Raw genomic sequence first — 14,979 nt, forward strand, 5'->3', positions numbered from 1 at the left:
CGACCCCCCCTCCCCCATTCCCCTGAAAGGGTCCATGCAGTAAAAGCACCATCAGTCCCCTGCCTCCATCCGCTCTTCTCCACTCCTACTGCTGCATCTTCCATTCATGCCCCTGTACCCTCAACCGCATACCTCAAGCACAAGAGCCTTCTGGGTAGGCTCCTGACTAAAAGCTCTGTCTCTCCCAAGCCATCCTGCTTGTGGGTTTGCAAACTAATCTTTCTCCAGCCAGGTTTGTCACATCAAGCCCTGAATAAAAAAATCTTCAAGTATTTTTTCGCCCTGCAGCCTGGTATTTATGACAGAAGAGGAGCCAACGCCTCCGCCCGCCCCCCCCACGATGTGTGGAGGACAACTCAGTGTGCCCTGCCTCTGCGCTGGTGTACGATGCACTGAGCCACTTCGCCCCGTGACCACATAAGGAGAGCCCACAGGATAAACAGATCACAAAACAAAGCATTTTTAAGAGCAGCTACAGAAAACTGGACGTCTTTTAACCGAATTTCTTTTCCTAGTGTTTATAACTACAATCTAAATCTGCCACAAACCACCCTCAATTGCATTAAACTATCAATGTAAAAATCCATTGTTGTTCAACTACTTCAGGTGTTTTGTAATATTAAAATCATTTAACAATTAGACAAGCCTTTAGCATTTATATTAAATGGCAAATCTGGTCAATTTCAGACGTGTTCTTACCATTTTGTTCATTCAGTTCATTCCCAATTTCCTGCCCCATTTGTTTCTGGCGACTTATGATGGAGGAAAGGGCATCAAGGCCTGCGTCCTGTTCTGAAAGAAAAAGTGAGACAACTAACTCACTAAAACCCAAAGGAAAACAATTTAAAGTCTAGAAATAGACACAATTCAATATATGATCAAAGTAACATTTGAAATCAGTCAGGAAAAGAGAAAATAGTTAACATTATTGGAACAAAATTAAAAAGTTAAACACTTATAACCCTCAGACCTTAAACTAAAATGATTTCCAGATGAATTACATTTTAAACATTACAAATGAATGTAAGATCTGACTATATAACCATTTAAACATTCTGATACTTGATATATAAAGAGCATGTACAAATCAATAAGACAATCTTCCAATTTTTTAAATGGGCAAAAGATATAGATAGGAAACGCCCAAAAGAATAAAAAAGGAAAAAGCTCTGACATCTCTAATTTTTAAAAAATATCAACAAAAAACAATACTGAGGTGTTTTTTTCCTGACTTATCAGATTTGTAAGCATTAAAAAGAACACTAACACCCAGGGTTAAGTAAAGTGTGAAGAAGCTCTAAGTGCTAAGTCACAGGAGGATAGTTAACACATCTTTCTAGAGAGCGAATCGTGCCTACCTCTTGATCAATTCTATGTCTAGGAAATGTGTGCAACAAAACATCTGGATGGTATGCCATGATGTATATACAAGGATACTCCTTGAAACACTGCTTCCTTTGCCGCTTTTCAATTTATCGTCTCTCAGCTCCAGGTTCACCCTTTTCTGACTGCTCTGTGAAAATGGATCTGGGTCCTTTAAATAATTTTTCCTTTACCAGCTTTGGCGGTGGAGGAGACTGCAGAGATACTGCAGGGGAAACGGGTTTTGCTTCCCGGCTCCAGTGCCCTCCTGACAAACTCCTGCCATGCTGGCAGCTCCTTTGGTGTGCAGTGGCCAGCAGCACCCCAAGGCCAGCAACGTCTCCCAACACACCCGCTCCTTGGGCAGTTTTGGAATAGAGTGCCTCCAATTAGACGCCTCCCTGTGCATTGTATTCCCTAGTACCCTAAGGACTGATCTCCAGGCAGTGCTGCCAGCTCGGCACCACAGCAACTTCTCTGAAATCCAGTGAACCCCGCTGTGCCCTCTTCTACCTGATCTGCACCTCAACCCTGGGGGTACTGCTGTGGGTGCCCTGTCTCCACAGGGGAGTGACTACACCTTCTACCTGCTATTTCTGTCTCTTTACTTCCTGCTGGCTAACCCCTCATCACTCTAACCCCATTATAGTTAGTAATTCCGTACACTACATTTTCCATGTTCAAATTTCTTTCTCCTGATTGGACCCAGATAGATACACTTATAATAGTGAAAAATTAGAAACAACCTAATGCCCAAACACAGGGATTGGTTTAAAAACGGAGTATAGGGACTTCCCTGGCAGTCCAGTGGTTAGGACTCCGTGCTTCCACGGCCGGGGGGCCCGGGTTCAATCCCTGATCGGGGAACTAAGATCCCGCTAAGCCATGCAGTGAGGCCAAAACAAACAAGTGAAACACAGAGTACAGCCGTAGAGGGAAACACTATATGGCCGTGAAAAGTGATATCGTACAGGTATATTTTGATTTCAAAAGAAGTTCATGACACGTTATTGGGTTAAAAAAGAAAGCAGAATACAAAACAATGTATAGTAAAATAGCATTTTTGCTTTTAAAAAATGTGTTACCTTTCTAAATTTTTGAAAATTTAAAAAGAACTCAAGTTACTCAAGATCCTTTACATAAAAAAAATTTTTTTAAACTCTAGACAATCCCAATCTCTTTATAAATACTTTATCCCTTTGCTTGCAGGTGCGTTGGAAAGAACATTCCAAGGCTGAGTGTAACGACTCTTTCCACCAAGCGCTCTGCTGGGTGAGGGTAACATGCCATTCGTGGCTCCACTTGTTGATGGGTTTTTTTTTTTAAGTGTCTGTTTCACATGAAGGGCTATCTACAAAAGCAGAAATCATAAAGGTCTTCTTGCCCCGGATCACATTAACATCTCCTTATATAGTTTTTCCTAGTCTTTTTATGGGATTAAGCCATTACACAACTTGTTAATTCATCTGGAATTTATTTAAACTAATGGTGTGTAGTAAGGACCCCTTAGTAACGATTTTTGACACTACATGCTCTTTTAACTGTACAAATGACCTGCTGTCTCTAGGGATCATTCCAAGGGACCATTTTATAGCAAAATCACTTTATAATGAGGTCCTTTTGGTCTTCAGTAACAACCTCTTGGATGGCCTCCAAGAAAAATCTATCATCAACCTAGTGCTGCTATAGGATGACCGATGTTACAGTAAAATTCCAAATGCATCCCCCAAATAAACTATATATATTGTAGAACTGAGGGGCAAGTGTCAATGCGAATTAAAAGGTAAAACAATATAAAAAGAGAAAAGGAGATTCCTCTATGGTTTTCAATTAGGGAAAAAAATCATTAAAGTCCTGAAGTTGCTTTACCTAGTATAGACATAGATTACGAATGAAAAATACCTATGTTACACTCTTCACTTAACCCTGACTCATTATCTGCCTTACTACCTAGAGGTTATCTTGCTAATGCAAAACAAAAAGAGGGCTAAAAATCCTGCTCTACTCAAATCATTTCTATAAGAACTTACTACCTCCTCACTATGTTTAAGTGCTACAATAAATTTTCATCCTATAATTCAGAAACACAGAAGGTCCAGATACAGAGATGCTGTGTATGTAATAATATTGATGACTTGGGCTTCTATAAGTCTTTAAATTTTTATTGCAGTATAGTTGATTTATAATGTTTAGTTTTTGTTGTACAGCAAAGTGAATCAGTTATGCATATACATATATCTACTCCTTTCTAGAATTTTTTTTTTTTTTTTTTGAGGTACGCGGACCTCTCACTGTTGTGGCCTCTCCCGTTGCGGAGCACAGGCTCCGGACGCGCAGGCTCAGCGGCCATGGCTCACGGGCCCAGCCGCTCCGCGGCATGTGGGATCTTCCCGGACCGGGGCACGAACCCGCGTCCCCTGCATCGGCAGGTGGACTTCTCAACCACTGTGCCACCAGGGAAGTTCCTTTTTAGATTTTTCCCATATAGGTCATTACAGAGTATTGAGTAGAGTTCCCTTTGCCATACAGTAGGTTGTTATTAGCTATCTATTTTATATACAGTAGTGTGTATATGTCAACCCCAGTCTCCCAATTTATCGCTCTTGGTAACCATAAATTTGTTTCCCCTTGGTAACCATAAATTTGTTACAGTTTGTTATCTGTGACTATGTTTTGTAAATAAGTTCATTTGTACCATTTTCTGAGCTTCTACAAGTCTTAAAGCAGCATTTCTAAGGGGAGGCAGTGTGGTCATCTTAGAGCCCGTGAACCAAAGAAAATGCTGCTACCTGCAAAAATATCAACGATTATCAAGACCCATGCAGACAGCCACCCAGAACCATGTAAAACTACTACGATGTTGTAATCACAGCTCATTACTATAATCTACCCTACCTTATCGATACCCTAAATCATTATGATATCACAACAGATCATCTGCAACATACCATACTCTATTAATCATTCTTCAATTTTATAATGGTATTGACTTTAAAAACTGGATGACCACTGCACTACATAGAATAACGACCCCTAAAGATGTCCACATCCTCATCCCGGGAACCTGTGAATATATGACCTTACATGGCAAAAGAAACCCTGCAGATGTGATTAAGGGGAAGGAATTGGAGATAGGAGAGGACTCTGGATTATCCAGGTGGGCCCAGTTTAATCACATGAGTCCTTAAAAACAGAGAGTCTTTCCCAGCTGTGGTCAGAGGGAGGCACGAAGAAGGGTCAGAGAGATGCAACTTGCTGGCACTGAAGACGAAAGAAGGTGTCCAGGAGTCAAGAGATGTGGGTAGCCTCTAAAAGCTGGAAAAGGCAAGGGAATGAATCCTCCCCTGGAGCCTCCAGAAGAGAACCCAGCCCTGCCAACACCTTGATCGTAGCCCAGTAGCATCTGTACGGAACTTCTGAGCTACAGAACTATAAGATGATAAACTTGTATTTTAAGTCCCTAAGTCTGTGCTAATTTATTATAGCAGCAGTAGAAAACCAATACAAACATTTTTTGAAAAATCGCTTCAGAACAGTTAGGTGTTTGACTACTTCCTATCTTAAGACATGCAGAAAAACCATCTTCTAACTAAATACCATGTAATTGTGGGAGGACAATCTGGTGGCTGTAGATTAAAAATAAAGGGACAGTCATCATAATGTATTCTTGTCGAAAGTAACAGACGTCATTCTGATCAAGCCACTGAATCTAACTACCAATTTACAGAAAATATGTGGGACAGAGGGACACATTAAACAATGTGTGTGGATACAAACAGCAATTCTAGATAGTGGGAAACTATAGGGCAAATGCCCTTGTTTTGTCAACAAAGAAACAGCAAAGAAAAAAAGAGTTGGCAAAGGCACCTACCTACTAAAGAAACTTAAGGGGGGCTTCCCTGGTGGCGCAGTGGTTGAGGGCCCGCCTGCCGATGCAGCGGATGCGGGTTCGTGCCCCGGTCCGGGAAGATCCCACGTGCCGCGGAGCGGCTGGGCCCATGAGCCATGGCCGCTGAGCCTGCGCGTGCGGAGCCTGTGCTCCGCAACGGGAGAGGCCACAACAGTGAGAGGCCCGCGTACCGCAAAAAAAAAAAAAAAAAAAAAGAAAAAAAAAAAGAAACTTAAGGGACACAACAATTAGTTGCAATGTTCAGACCATATTCAGATCCTGAATTGAACAACCTGAAAAAAAACCCATCATGGGACAATCAGGGAAATCAAATATCCAGTCGGTGTTCAGATTAAGAATTGTTAACTTATTAAGGGTAATAATGGCATGGTGGTTATGTTTTTGTTTTTAAAAAACAGTCCTTATCTTTTGCAGACATGCTTTAGAGTTATATTCTGGAATATTCACCAATGAAATTGTACAGTGTCTAGGATCTGCTTCAAAAACAATCCAGGGATGGGTAGGTGGGTAGACATAGAGATGAAACGAGATGGGCTATGGGTTGATAATTGCTGAAACAAGTGATGGGTAAGACGGAATCATTATCTTACTTTCTCCACTTTCATATGTTTGAAACTGTCAAAAGCAACAAGTTACCAACATTTTAACAAGTAAATAAAACCAAGGAACATTCTTAAGAACTGCAACCTCAGGCCCCCGACTGAGCACATGACAAGAGCCCCAAGGGCTGGGGCTGGGGCTTCTTTTCCTATGGTTTTGCCCAACTGGTGGTACAGAGCAAGTATTTAATAAAGGCGTTTAAACCAAGGAATGACCACAGAAGACCCTCTAGGTCTGTAGAAGGAAGAAATACAGTCTCTGCTACACATATATGGAAGGACTCCTCGTTAATAGTAGACAGCTCTCTGAGTTTAGATAATAGAAAAAGTAGCTGATGCTGTGTTGTCCAGTGCCCAGAGAGGAGGGATGGAAATTCCCACATGTGATATATAGGAGCTCTCCTTGAAGAAGGGGAAGTAGATAAGGTCAAGCTGGGTAAAGATAATCACTATATTGGAAAGACGCTTAGAGCAAGTTCTAGGAACAGATGTTTTTAAGATCTGAGGGGGAAGGAATGTTGGTCTAGGTGACAGCTGCAAGAAAGGTTATCTTGAAAAATCTGGGAGGTTATGATTGCAAGTGTTCAAAGATGAGTTGCTTAGACGTGCCGGGGTACAACGCAGCCCGACCGGCCACCTTCCCCACCGCTATATCTATGAAAATACTTAGAGACCTAAGAACACAGAAACCGAGAACCAATGCACAACTTTCTGTCAGAATCTAGAAAGAACGTCTATAGACTACGGCAAGAATAGTTGGAACTAATTAAGAAGCCCGAGCGACAGAGACTTCCTGGGGAGAGGTAGAACAATTCTCCAATGTTTGCCACCCGCCAGCTGACTCAGAAACGGGTCTGTACTGACCAAAAAAGCACCTCCCCTTGTTTTAGCACGGGGATTTTTTTTTTTTTTTTTTTGGGCCGCAACGCACAGCTTACAGGATCTTAGTTCCCCGACCAGGGATTGAACCCCAGGCCCCAGCAGTGGAAGCGCCGGGTCCTCACCCCCGGACCGCCAGGGAAGTCCCTCTCACAGGGATTTTTGGTGTGATCCAGTTATTGTCATCACCTCACCCATCTTCTGCTGAACGTCCCTTCGCGCCTCAAATTATGGCTTAGGGAGCACAGAAGCTGAGGCCGGCTAACTGGCTGTAACGAGGCCTAGCTTCCGGGTCAGGGAAGGAAGGCATTCATTGCTTCGAGTCTAAGCTCTACCAAAAAAACTGTTATTCAGGATGATTTTCCAAGTGTTTTCTAAAGGTCAACGGAAGTACAGAAAGGCTAACAGATTCCACGGGCAAAAGGAAGTCAGAAGCGACGCTCTGTGGTTGTGTATTTTTTTCCAGTGCGGGACCTGGCCAGGAAGCAAAGCCATGGTAACCTCAGCGCATCACCAAGGTTCCTGGGGCAGAGAAAAGACTAATGAGGGTTTCGTGTAAAGATGACTTCCATTTTTGTGTTTATCCCTGAAAAACCGCTTGCTAGGAAATCAAGGGGCAGGGGTGCGGATAGAGCATTTCAAAACACAAAGGGAAGAGTAGAGAAACATCCTGACCTATAATATATGCTGCTTTTCTCCCTCCATTCCTTTACTCCCCCCCCACCAAACCCCAAAAGCCAGCCGGCTTCCAAAGGGTGGGCATCTCAGTAAGGGTGCTCTCGGTTTTGGAGACAATACAAACACTTGCACGTGGCGTCCTCTCACACCTAGCCTACAGCAATCTCTGAATGAGGCACCTCCTCGGGGGCAGGGATACTTTTCCTGACTGAAAAGTTTTTCTTGGTACAAAGCAACCATGCCCAGAAAATTCATTAGTACCGGCTAGTAAGACATTCCTTTCAGGAACCATGAATCCTGAAACGTAAAATCGGCCTTGTTCTTAATTTCTTCACTTTACTTCCGAAAACGGGTGAAATACGTAGAGTTAGAGTGACCTGGGAGGAACAGTGCTTCCTTCACTAGATACTTTCACTGTGAAAAGGGAGTTCAAAACAGAGTTAGACTTCTGCTTCTAGCCAAGAGGGACTGACAGGGACCAGATTTACTTCTGGCCCCAAACAACTGGAGAACAAAACAAAACCACAGGCAAAATATACAAAACAACAGTTTCAAGATGCAGACATGAGGAAATGAAGGACAGTGGTCCCCGAGACATGGGAAACAGATGAGAGGAGCTCTCTGCCCCACACCATCGCCTTGAGAGTTCCCAGGCTATGGTGTGGGGAAGGCAGACCCCAGGTAGAGCCCAGCAGTCTCCCCGAATTAAGAATGCAAAAAACAGGTCCAGGTGGCTACAGTACGTAGGCCACAGTACCAGAGAGCTGCACAGAGAGAGAATGCTGGAGATTTGCACAGGGTCCACCCTGAGACTTCAGGTGAGTGTTGATCAGGGCAGATGTGTGAGGAAATTAAGGCTGGGGAAAGAACCACCTGAAAGCCTTAGAAGGAATAAGTCTCTGAGCTCACAGGAATTGCACACGTAATTCCTATCCCTACCCACCAGGTCACCTCATAATTCAAAGGGCATCAGAGAGGGTACGCAGAATGGCTCTGGCACAGAAGTGAGGGAAATCACCTCTTGACTGGAGTCTGCAAACATTTTCTATCAAGGGCAAGAGAGCAAGTATTTTAGGCTTTCTGGTTCATATGGTCTCCTGTGCAGCTACCCAACCCTGCCATTGTCACAGGAAAGCATCCATAACTAATAAATGAATGAGCATGGTTGTGTTTCCATAAAACTTTATTTATGGACACTAACCTTTGTATATTATACAGTCTTTACAAGTCATGAAATATTCTTTGCCCCTTTTCAACCATGTAAAAATGGAAAAGCCATTTTTACCTTGCAGACCATATAAAAACAGGTGGTGGGCCAGATGTGGCCCATAGGTCATGGTTTGCTGACCCTTACTCTAAAATAAACACTGCTGTGGTCCACCTGACAAAGCAAGACCCAAGTAACTGCATCCCAGCCAACAATAACAACAAAAAAATCTCAAGAATATTTTTAGAAAGAAATATCTAGTAACTGAACAAAGAAAAACTCACATCTGGCTTTCACATGAATACTTCCTCCATAAGATTAGAAACCAGGCAAGGATGTCTGCTCTCATAATTCCTACATTGTACTGGAGGTTGTAGCAAGTGTAATAAGGCAAGAAAGAAAAAAGACATCCAGATTGAAAAGAAGAAGTAAAACCACACCAATTAAAAGACAAAGACGGTCGGAGTGGATCAAAAAACAAGAGTCAACTATAGCTGGTCTATAAGAACCTCACTTTAAATATAAAGAAATATACGGATTAAAAGTAAATGGACGGAGTGGGAGCGAAACCAATGCCTGCCTTCGAGCAGCAGCTGCGCCACGGCCGCCAAGGGCTTCTGTGCCCAGTGTTGCTCCCACCAGTCTACAGCACAGGGCATATTTTTGCAAACCTCTTCAAGGGCCTTTCTGGCAAAAAAGAGACGCCTATTCTCATGGTGGGCCTAGATGCTGCGGGAAAGACCACCATCCTGTACAAACTGAAGCTGGGTGAAATCGTGACCGCCATTCCCACTACAGGCTTCAACGTGGAAACCGTGGAATACGAGCACATCAGCTTCACTGTGTGGGACGTGGGCAGCCAGGACAAGATCCAGCCTCCGTGTGCCCCTGCTTCCAGAACGCACAAGGTCTCACCTTTTTTTTTTTTTTTTTTTTTGCGGTACACGGAGTACAGGCTCCGGACGCGCAGGCTCAGCGGCCATGGCTCACGCGCCCAGCCGCTCTGCGCATGTGGGATCTTCCCGGACCGGGGCACGAACCCGTGTCCCCTGCATCGGCAGGCGGACTCTCAACCACTGCGCCACCAGGGAAGCCCTACAAGGTCTCACCTTTGTGGCTGATAGCAAAGACGAGGAGCCTGTGAACGAGGCCCGAGAGGAGCTTACGAGGATGCTGGCAGCAGACGAGCTCAGGGACACTGTTCTGCTCGTGTTGGCTAACAAACAGGACCTCCCCAATGCCACGAACGCAGCTGAGGTCACGGACAAGCTGGGTCTACACTCTGAGGCACAGGAACTGGTACACTCAGGCCACCTGTGCCACCAGTGGGGACGGGCTCTATGAGGGACTGGACTGGCTGTCCAATCAGCTCCAGAACCAGGAGTGAGCTGTACTCCTCTCTCCTCCCCGTTCACTCCCTCCTCCGACCCTCGCTTTACTCTCATGGGGCAAATGTGCCCCTGGGGTGTGAGTGCCAGAAGCCGTCTCCATGCTGGTCGGTCACGGTGTGCTTCACCGTGCTGTACATGTGCAGACGCTGCCTGCAACTGGGTTTTTATTTAATCTAAATAGTTTTTGTCTCCAGTGAGGCAGTTTCTGGTACTCCTATGCAATATTACTCAGTTTTTTGTTTTTTTTTTTTTATTGTAAAAAGAAAATCAACCCACTGTTTAGTACTGAGAAGGGATTTTAGGCACACGGGTCATCCAGGGGTCGCTGTTGCAGATGAGCCGGACGCTCCTCCTCTTGGGCTTTAGATCTGTGTTGAGATCCATTTTGGTGGTTGGTTTTTAACCCAAACTCGGTGCATTTTTTAAAATAGTTACAAGATAAGGAGAACACTCGAACACACAGAAGGGAGAAATGTGCCTAGTGTAGGTTCTGTAGTAATGGCCTGAGTCCAGTCCACCAGTGGTCTATCTCCTGTTGGGAATGTGAAGTGGGGCAGAACCAGCCATGATCCATTCTGCATGGTCACAGTAAGGTCCCTGTGATTTGCTCCGTCTCGGGTCATCCCACACCACATAGCATTTGTGCTCACATGGCCACCCAGGAGATGGGCTGGAGGCTGCAGCCACTTCTCTCAGACCCCTTGGAGGAACCCCAGCCTTTCTTGGGTCAGCATGGGCACTTTGGCTGGAACGCTCTGGTTGGAGCAGGAGCCCTGCCGTCTCTCCTTGCTTGCCTGCTCCGGGCTCTCTGGGGTTCCACCAGCATGAGCACAGGTGGTCATCCTTGAACCCCAGCCCCTCAGAGCCCCAGTGCTTTCACTCCCTCAGCCTGCAAGGGTCAGATTTGCCATTGAAAATAACCTCTACTTTTTTCTTTTGTATTTTGATAAACACTAAAGAAGCTGGAGCTGTTAACCTTTACCTTGTGGAAAACCTCAGAACTGCTTTACTTTGGTGTTGCAGAACCTCTTACTGCTTTCAATACACAATTAGTAATCAACTGTTTCGTATAGTTTTCAGTTTTCATTTTGACAAGCAAGCAGTGTAATTACAGCTATTAGAATAAAATCTCTTAACTATTAAAAAAAATAAAGGTAAATAGATGGAGAAAGATAAGCCATACTAACAGTCATCAAAAGAAAGCAGGAGTTGCCATATTAATTTCAGACAGAGCAGACTTCAAAGCAAGTAAAGTTATCAGGGTTAAAGAGTATTATGTAATGATAAGGGGGTCAATTCTCCAAAATGACATAACAATCCTTAATGTGTATGCACCTAACAGAGCAAACTACATGAGACGAAAAACTGATAGAGATGCAAGGAGGAAGAGATAAATCCACCATCATAGCTGGAGACTTCTACACCCCTCTATCAGAAATGGACAGATCTAGCAGGCATAGTTAAACTCAACACCACTATCAATCAGCTGATGTAATGGACATCTACAGACTGTTTTATCCAACAACAGTAGAATACACATTTTTCTCAAGCTCACATGGAACATTCACCAAGATAGACCACATTCTTGGCCATAAAACATACCTTAATAAATTTAAAAGAACAGAAATCATACAGTTCTGCTCTTGGAATACAACGGAATTGAGCTAGAAATCAACAACAGAAAGATAGCTGGAAAATTCCCAAATACGTAGACATTAAACAACATTTCTAAATAACACATGATCAAAGAAGTCTCAAAAGAACTTTAAAAATATTTTGAACTAAATGAAAATGAAAACACAACTTATCAAAATTTATGATACAACAAAAGCAGTGCATAGAGGAGAATTTATAGCAGCAAATGCATATATTAGACAAGAAGAAAGATCTAAGATCAATAGTCTAAGTTCCCACCTCAGGAAACTAGAAAAAGAGCAAATTAAATCCAAAATAAGCAGAAGGAAAGAAATATTAAGAATTAGAGCAGAAATCAATGACACTGAAAACAGGAAATCAAGAGAGAAAAAAAAATCAATGAAACCAAAGCTGGTTCTCTGAAAAGATCAGTAAGTTCAATAAGCCCCTGGTCAGGCCAACTATGAAAAAAAAGAAAGGACACAAACAACTAAAATCAGAAATGAAAAAGCAAGCAGAAACACATCATCGTAAACAGCAGTGATGTCCACTTTTTCATTTCTGGCAACTTTTAAAAATTAATTTTTATTGGAGTATAGTTGATTTAAAATGATTTCCTGGATACACCAGGAAACTCAGACACCAGCATCTCCACCACTTGCGGGGGCAGTGTGTGTGGGGTGTTTGTCTACAGAGAAGTTCCCTGGAGAATGCAACAGGAACAGTACCATAAAATTTACAGTAAAATAGGAACAGAGGCAGCCAGTTGATTTTGCACAGGTATGTGCAAGCACTTCAAACCATCCACTCTTCTCGAACCCTGGCATGCCAACTGTCCATCACAGCACCTTTAAAAGCAGAGGCACAAACGTCACAAATGTTTGACCATAGGGCTGTGCGGTTCAGGATTTTATGAGAAAGCCATCTTTAATATACAGGGTTATAAAACATTGCCAGGTTATAGACCTACAGATTTCCTTTTTATACAACAAGTTCAAATGCTGCAACCATGACAAATCAGTGTCATTAAGGCATCCTCATGTCTCCAAAATCATCTCATCAAAATTGTACCACATCAAAGGAATTTCCCCATCAACCATCAGCTATGACATGTGGTGCTTTTTAGGACACAGATGTATTGTTTACAGCTAATGGGTGAAACCATGGACCAACACGTAGGATTTCAGGATAAACAAGAAAAATCACATGATCGTATCACCAGATGCAGAAAACATATCAGACAAAATCCAACGTCCCTTACTAATAAAAACTCTCAGTAAACTAGGAATAGAGAGGAAACTCCTCAACTTCATACCTACAAAACCCCCACAGCTAGACTTCCCTGGTGGCGCAGTGGTTAAGAATCTGCCTACCAATGCAGGGGACATGGGTTCAAGCCCTGGTCCGGGAAGATCTCACATGCCGTGGAGCAACTAAGCCCATGCACCACAACTACTGAGCATGCACTCTAGAGCCTGTGAGCCATGACTACTGAGCCCTCGTGCCACAACTACTGAAGCCCACGTGCCTAGAGCGCATGCTCCGCAACAAGAGGAGCCACCGCAATAAGAAGCCCACGTACCGCAACAAAGAGTAGCCCCGACTCGCCACAACTACAGAAAGCCCGATCACAGCAACAAAGATGCAATGCAGCCAAAAACAGAAACAAAAACAAAAACCCCCACAGCTAACAACATACTTAATGATGTGAAACTCAAAGCTTTCCCACTAAGGTCAGGTAAAAGACAAGGATGTCCCTTCTCGCCACTTCTTTCCAGCCTTGTACTAGAAGTTCTAGCTAATGCAATCCGAAAAGAAAAGGCATACAGATTGGGAAGAAAAGAAAACTTCATTTGCAGGTTATATGATCACCTAAGTAAAAAATCCAAAAGAACTGACAAAAAATCTCCAGGAACTAAAAAGCCATTATAGCAAGGTTGCAGGATACAAGGTTAATATACAAAAGTCAATCTCTTCCCTACATACCAGCAACGAATAGGTGGAATTTGAAATTAAAAACACAAAACAACTTACATTAGCACTCCCAAAAGTGAAATACTTAGGTATAAATCAAACAAAATATGTACAAGATCTAAATGAAAAAAACTACAAAACTGATGAATGGAAGCAAAGAACTAGATAAATGGAGAAATATTCCATATTCATGCATAGAAACACTCAATATTGTCAAGGTATCAGTTCTTCCCAACTTGATCTATAGACTCAACACAATTTCAATCAAAATCCCAGCAAGTTATTTTGTGTATATCAACTGATCCTAAAATTTATATGGAGAGGCAAAAGACCCAGAAGAGCTTACACAATATTGAAGGAGAAGAACAAAGTTAGAAGGCTGACACTACTCAACTTCAAGATTTACTATAAAGCTATAGTAATCAAAACTGTGTGGTACTGGTCAATGGAACAGAACAGAGAGCCGAGAAACAGACCCTTATAAATACAGTCAACAATCTTTGATAAAACAGCAAAGAAAACACAACAAAGTAAAGACAGTCTTTCAACAAATGTTGCTGGAACAACTGGACATTCACATGCGAAAAAATGAATCTAGACCCTACATTCTTGACAAAAATTCAAAATAATCATAAATCTAAAAGTAAAACAAAGCTATAAAATTACTAGAAGATCACATAGGAGAGAACCTAGATGACCTTGAGTATGGCAATGACTTTTTTTCTTATCACTTCATTCCTTCTTCATGCTTTTATGTAGAAAGTTTCTAATCTATATTATTTTCCTTCTCTCTAAATAACCTTTAAACCATTTTGCAAGGCAGATCTACTGGCAAATTTCCTCAATTTTCATTTGTCTAAGAAAGTATTTCTCCTTCAGTTTTGAGGGATAATTTCACAAGGTACAGAATTCTAGATTGATGAGATTGTTTTGGAGGGTTTTTTTGGCAACACTTTAAAGATTGCACTCCACTTTCTTGCTTGCATGGTTTCTGAGAAGTCAGATGTCATCTTTACATTTGTTCTTCTAGAAGTGAAGGGTTCTTTTTTGTTTGTTTTGTGTTGTTTTACTTCTAGATTCTTTTGGATTTTTTTTTATCTTTGTGATTTTCTGTACTTTGAAAATGACAGGCCTAGGTGTAAATGTTTTGGTATTTATCCTGCTTGGTGTTCTCTGAGCTTCCTAACTCTGTGGTTTGGTGTCTGCCATTAACCTGGGGGAAATTCTCAGCCATTGTTTCAAATATTTTTTCTGTTTTTTCCTCTCTTTTCTCCTTCTGGTACTCCCATTACACATCTACTACACCTTTTGCAGTTGTCCCAGTGTTCTTGGATACTTTGTTCT

The 14,979-nt window shown here is 42.5% G+C and overlaps 1 protein-coding gene and 1 pseudogene across 3 annotated transcripts in view; one reads left to right on the forward strand and one right to left on the reverse strand.

Annotated features, from left to right (window-relative positions):
• STX8 (syntaxin 8) overlaps window positions 1–14,979 on the reverse strand; it is a 235,795-nt gene that overhangs the window by 170,827 nt on the left and 49,989 nt on the right. For all 3 annotated transcript variants that reach the window (XM_027131051.1, XM_027131052.1, XM_027131054.1), the window contains exon 6: window positions 700–792. In XM_027131051.1, coding sequence (XP_026986852.1) covers window positions 700–792 — 93 coding nt within the window. The remainder of the gene's footprint in view (window positions 1–699; window positions 793–14,979) is intronic.
• Window positions 5,694–10,022, forward strand: LOC113633069 (ADP-ribosylation factor 1-like; annotated as a pseudogene).

Source organism: Aethalodelphis obliquidens, unplaced genomic scaffold (genome assembly GCF_003676395.1).
Source record: "Aethalodelphis obliquidens isolate GAN/ISIS:26980383/991018 unplaced genomic scaffold, ASM367639v1 scaffold38, whole genome shotgun sequence".
Taxonomy (NCBI): Eukaryota; Metazoa; Chordata; class Mammalia; order Artiodactyla; family Delphinidae; genus Aethalodelphis; species Aethalodelphis obliquidens.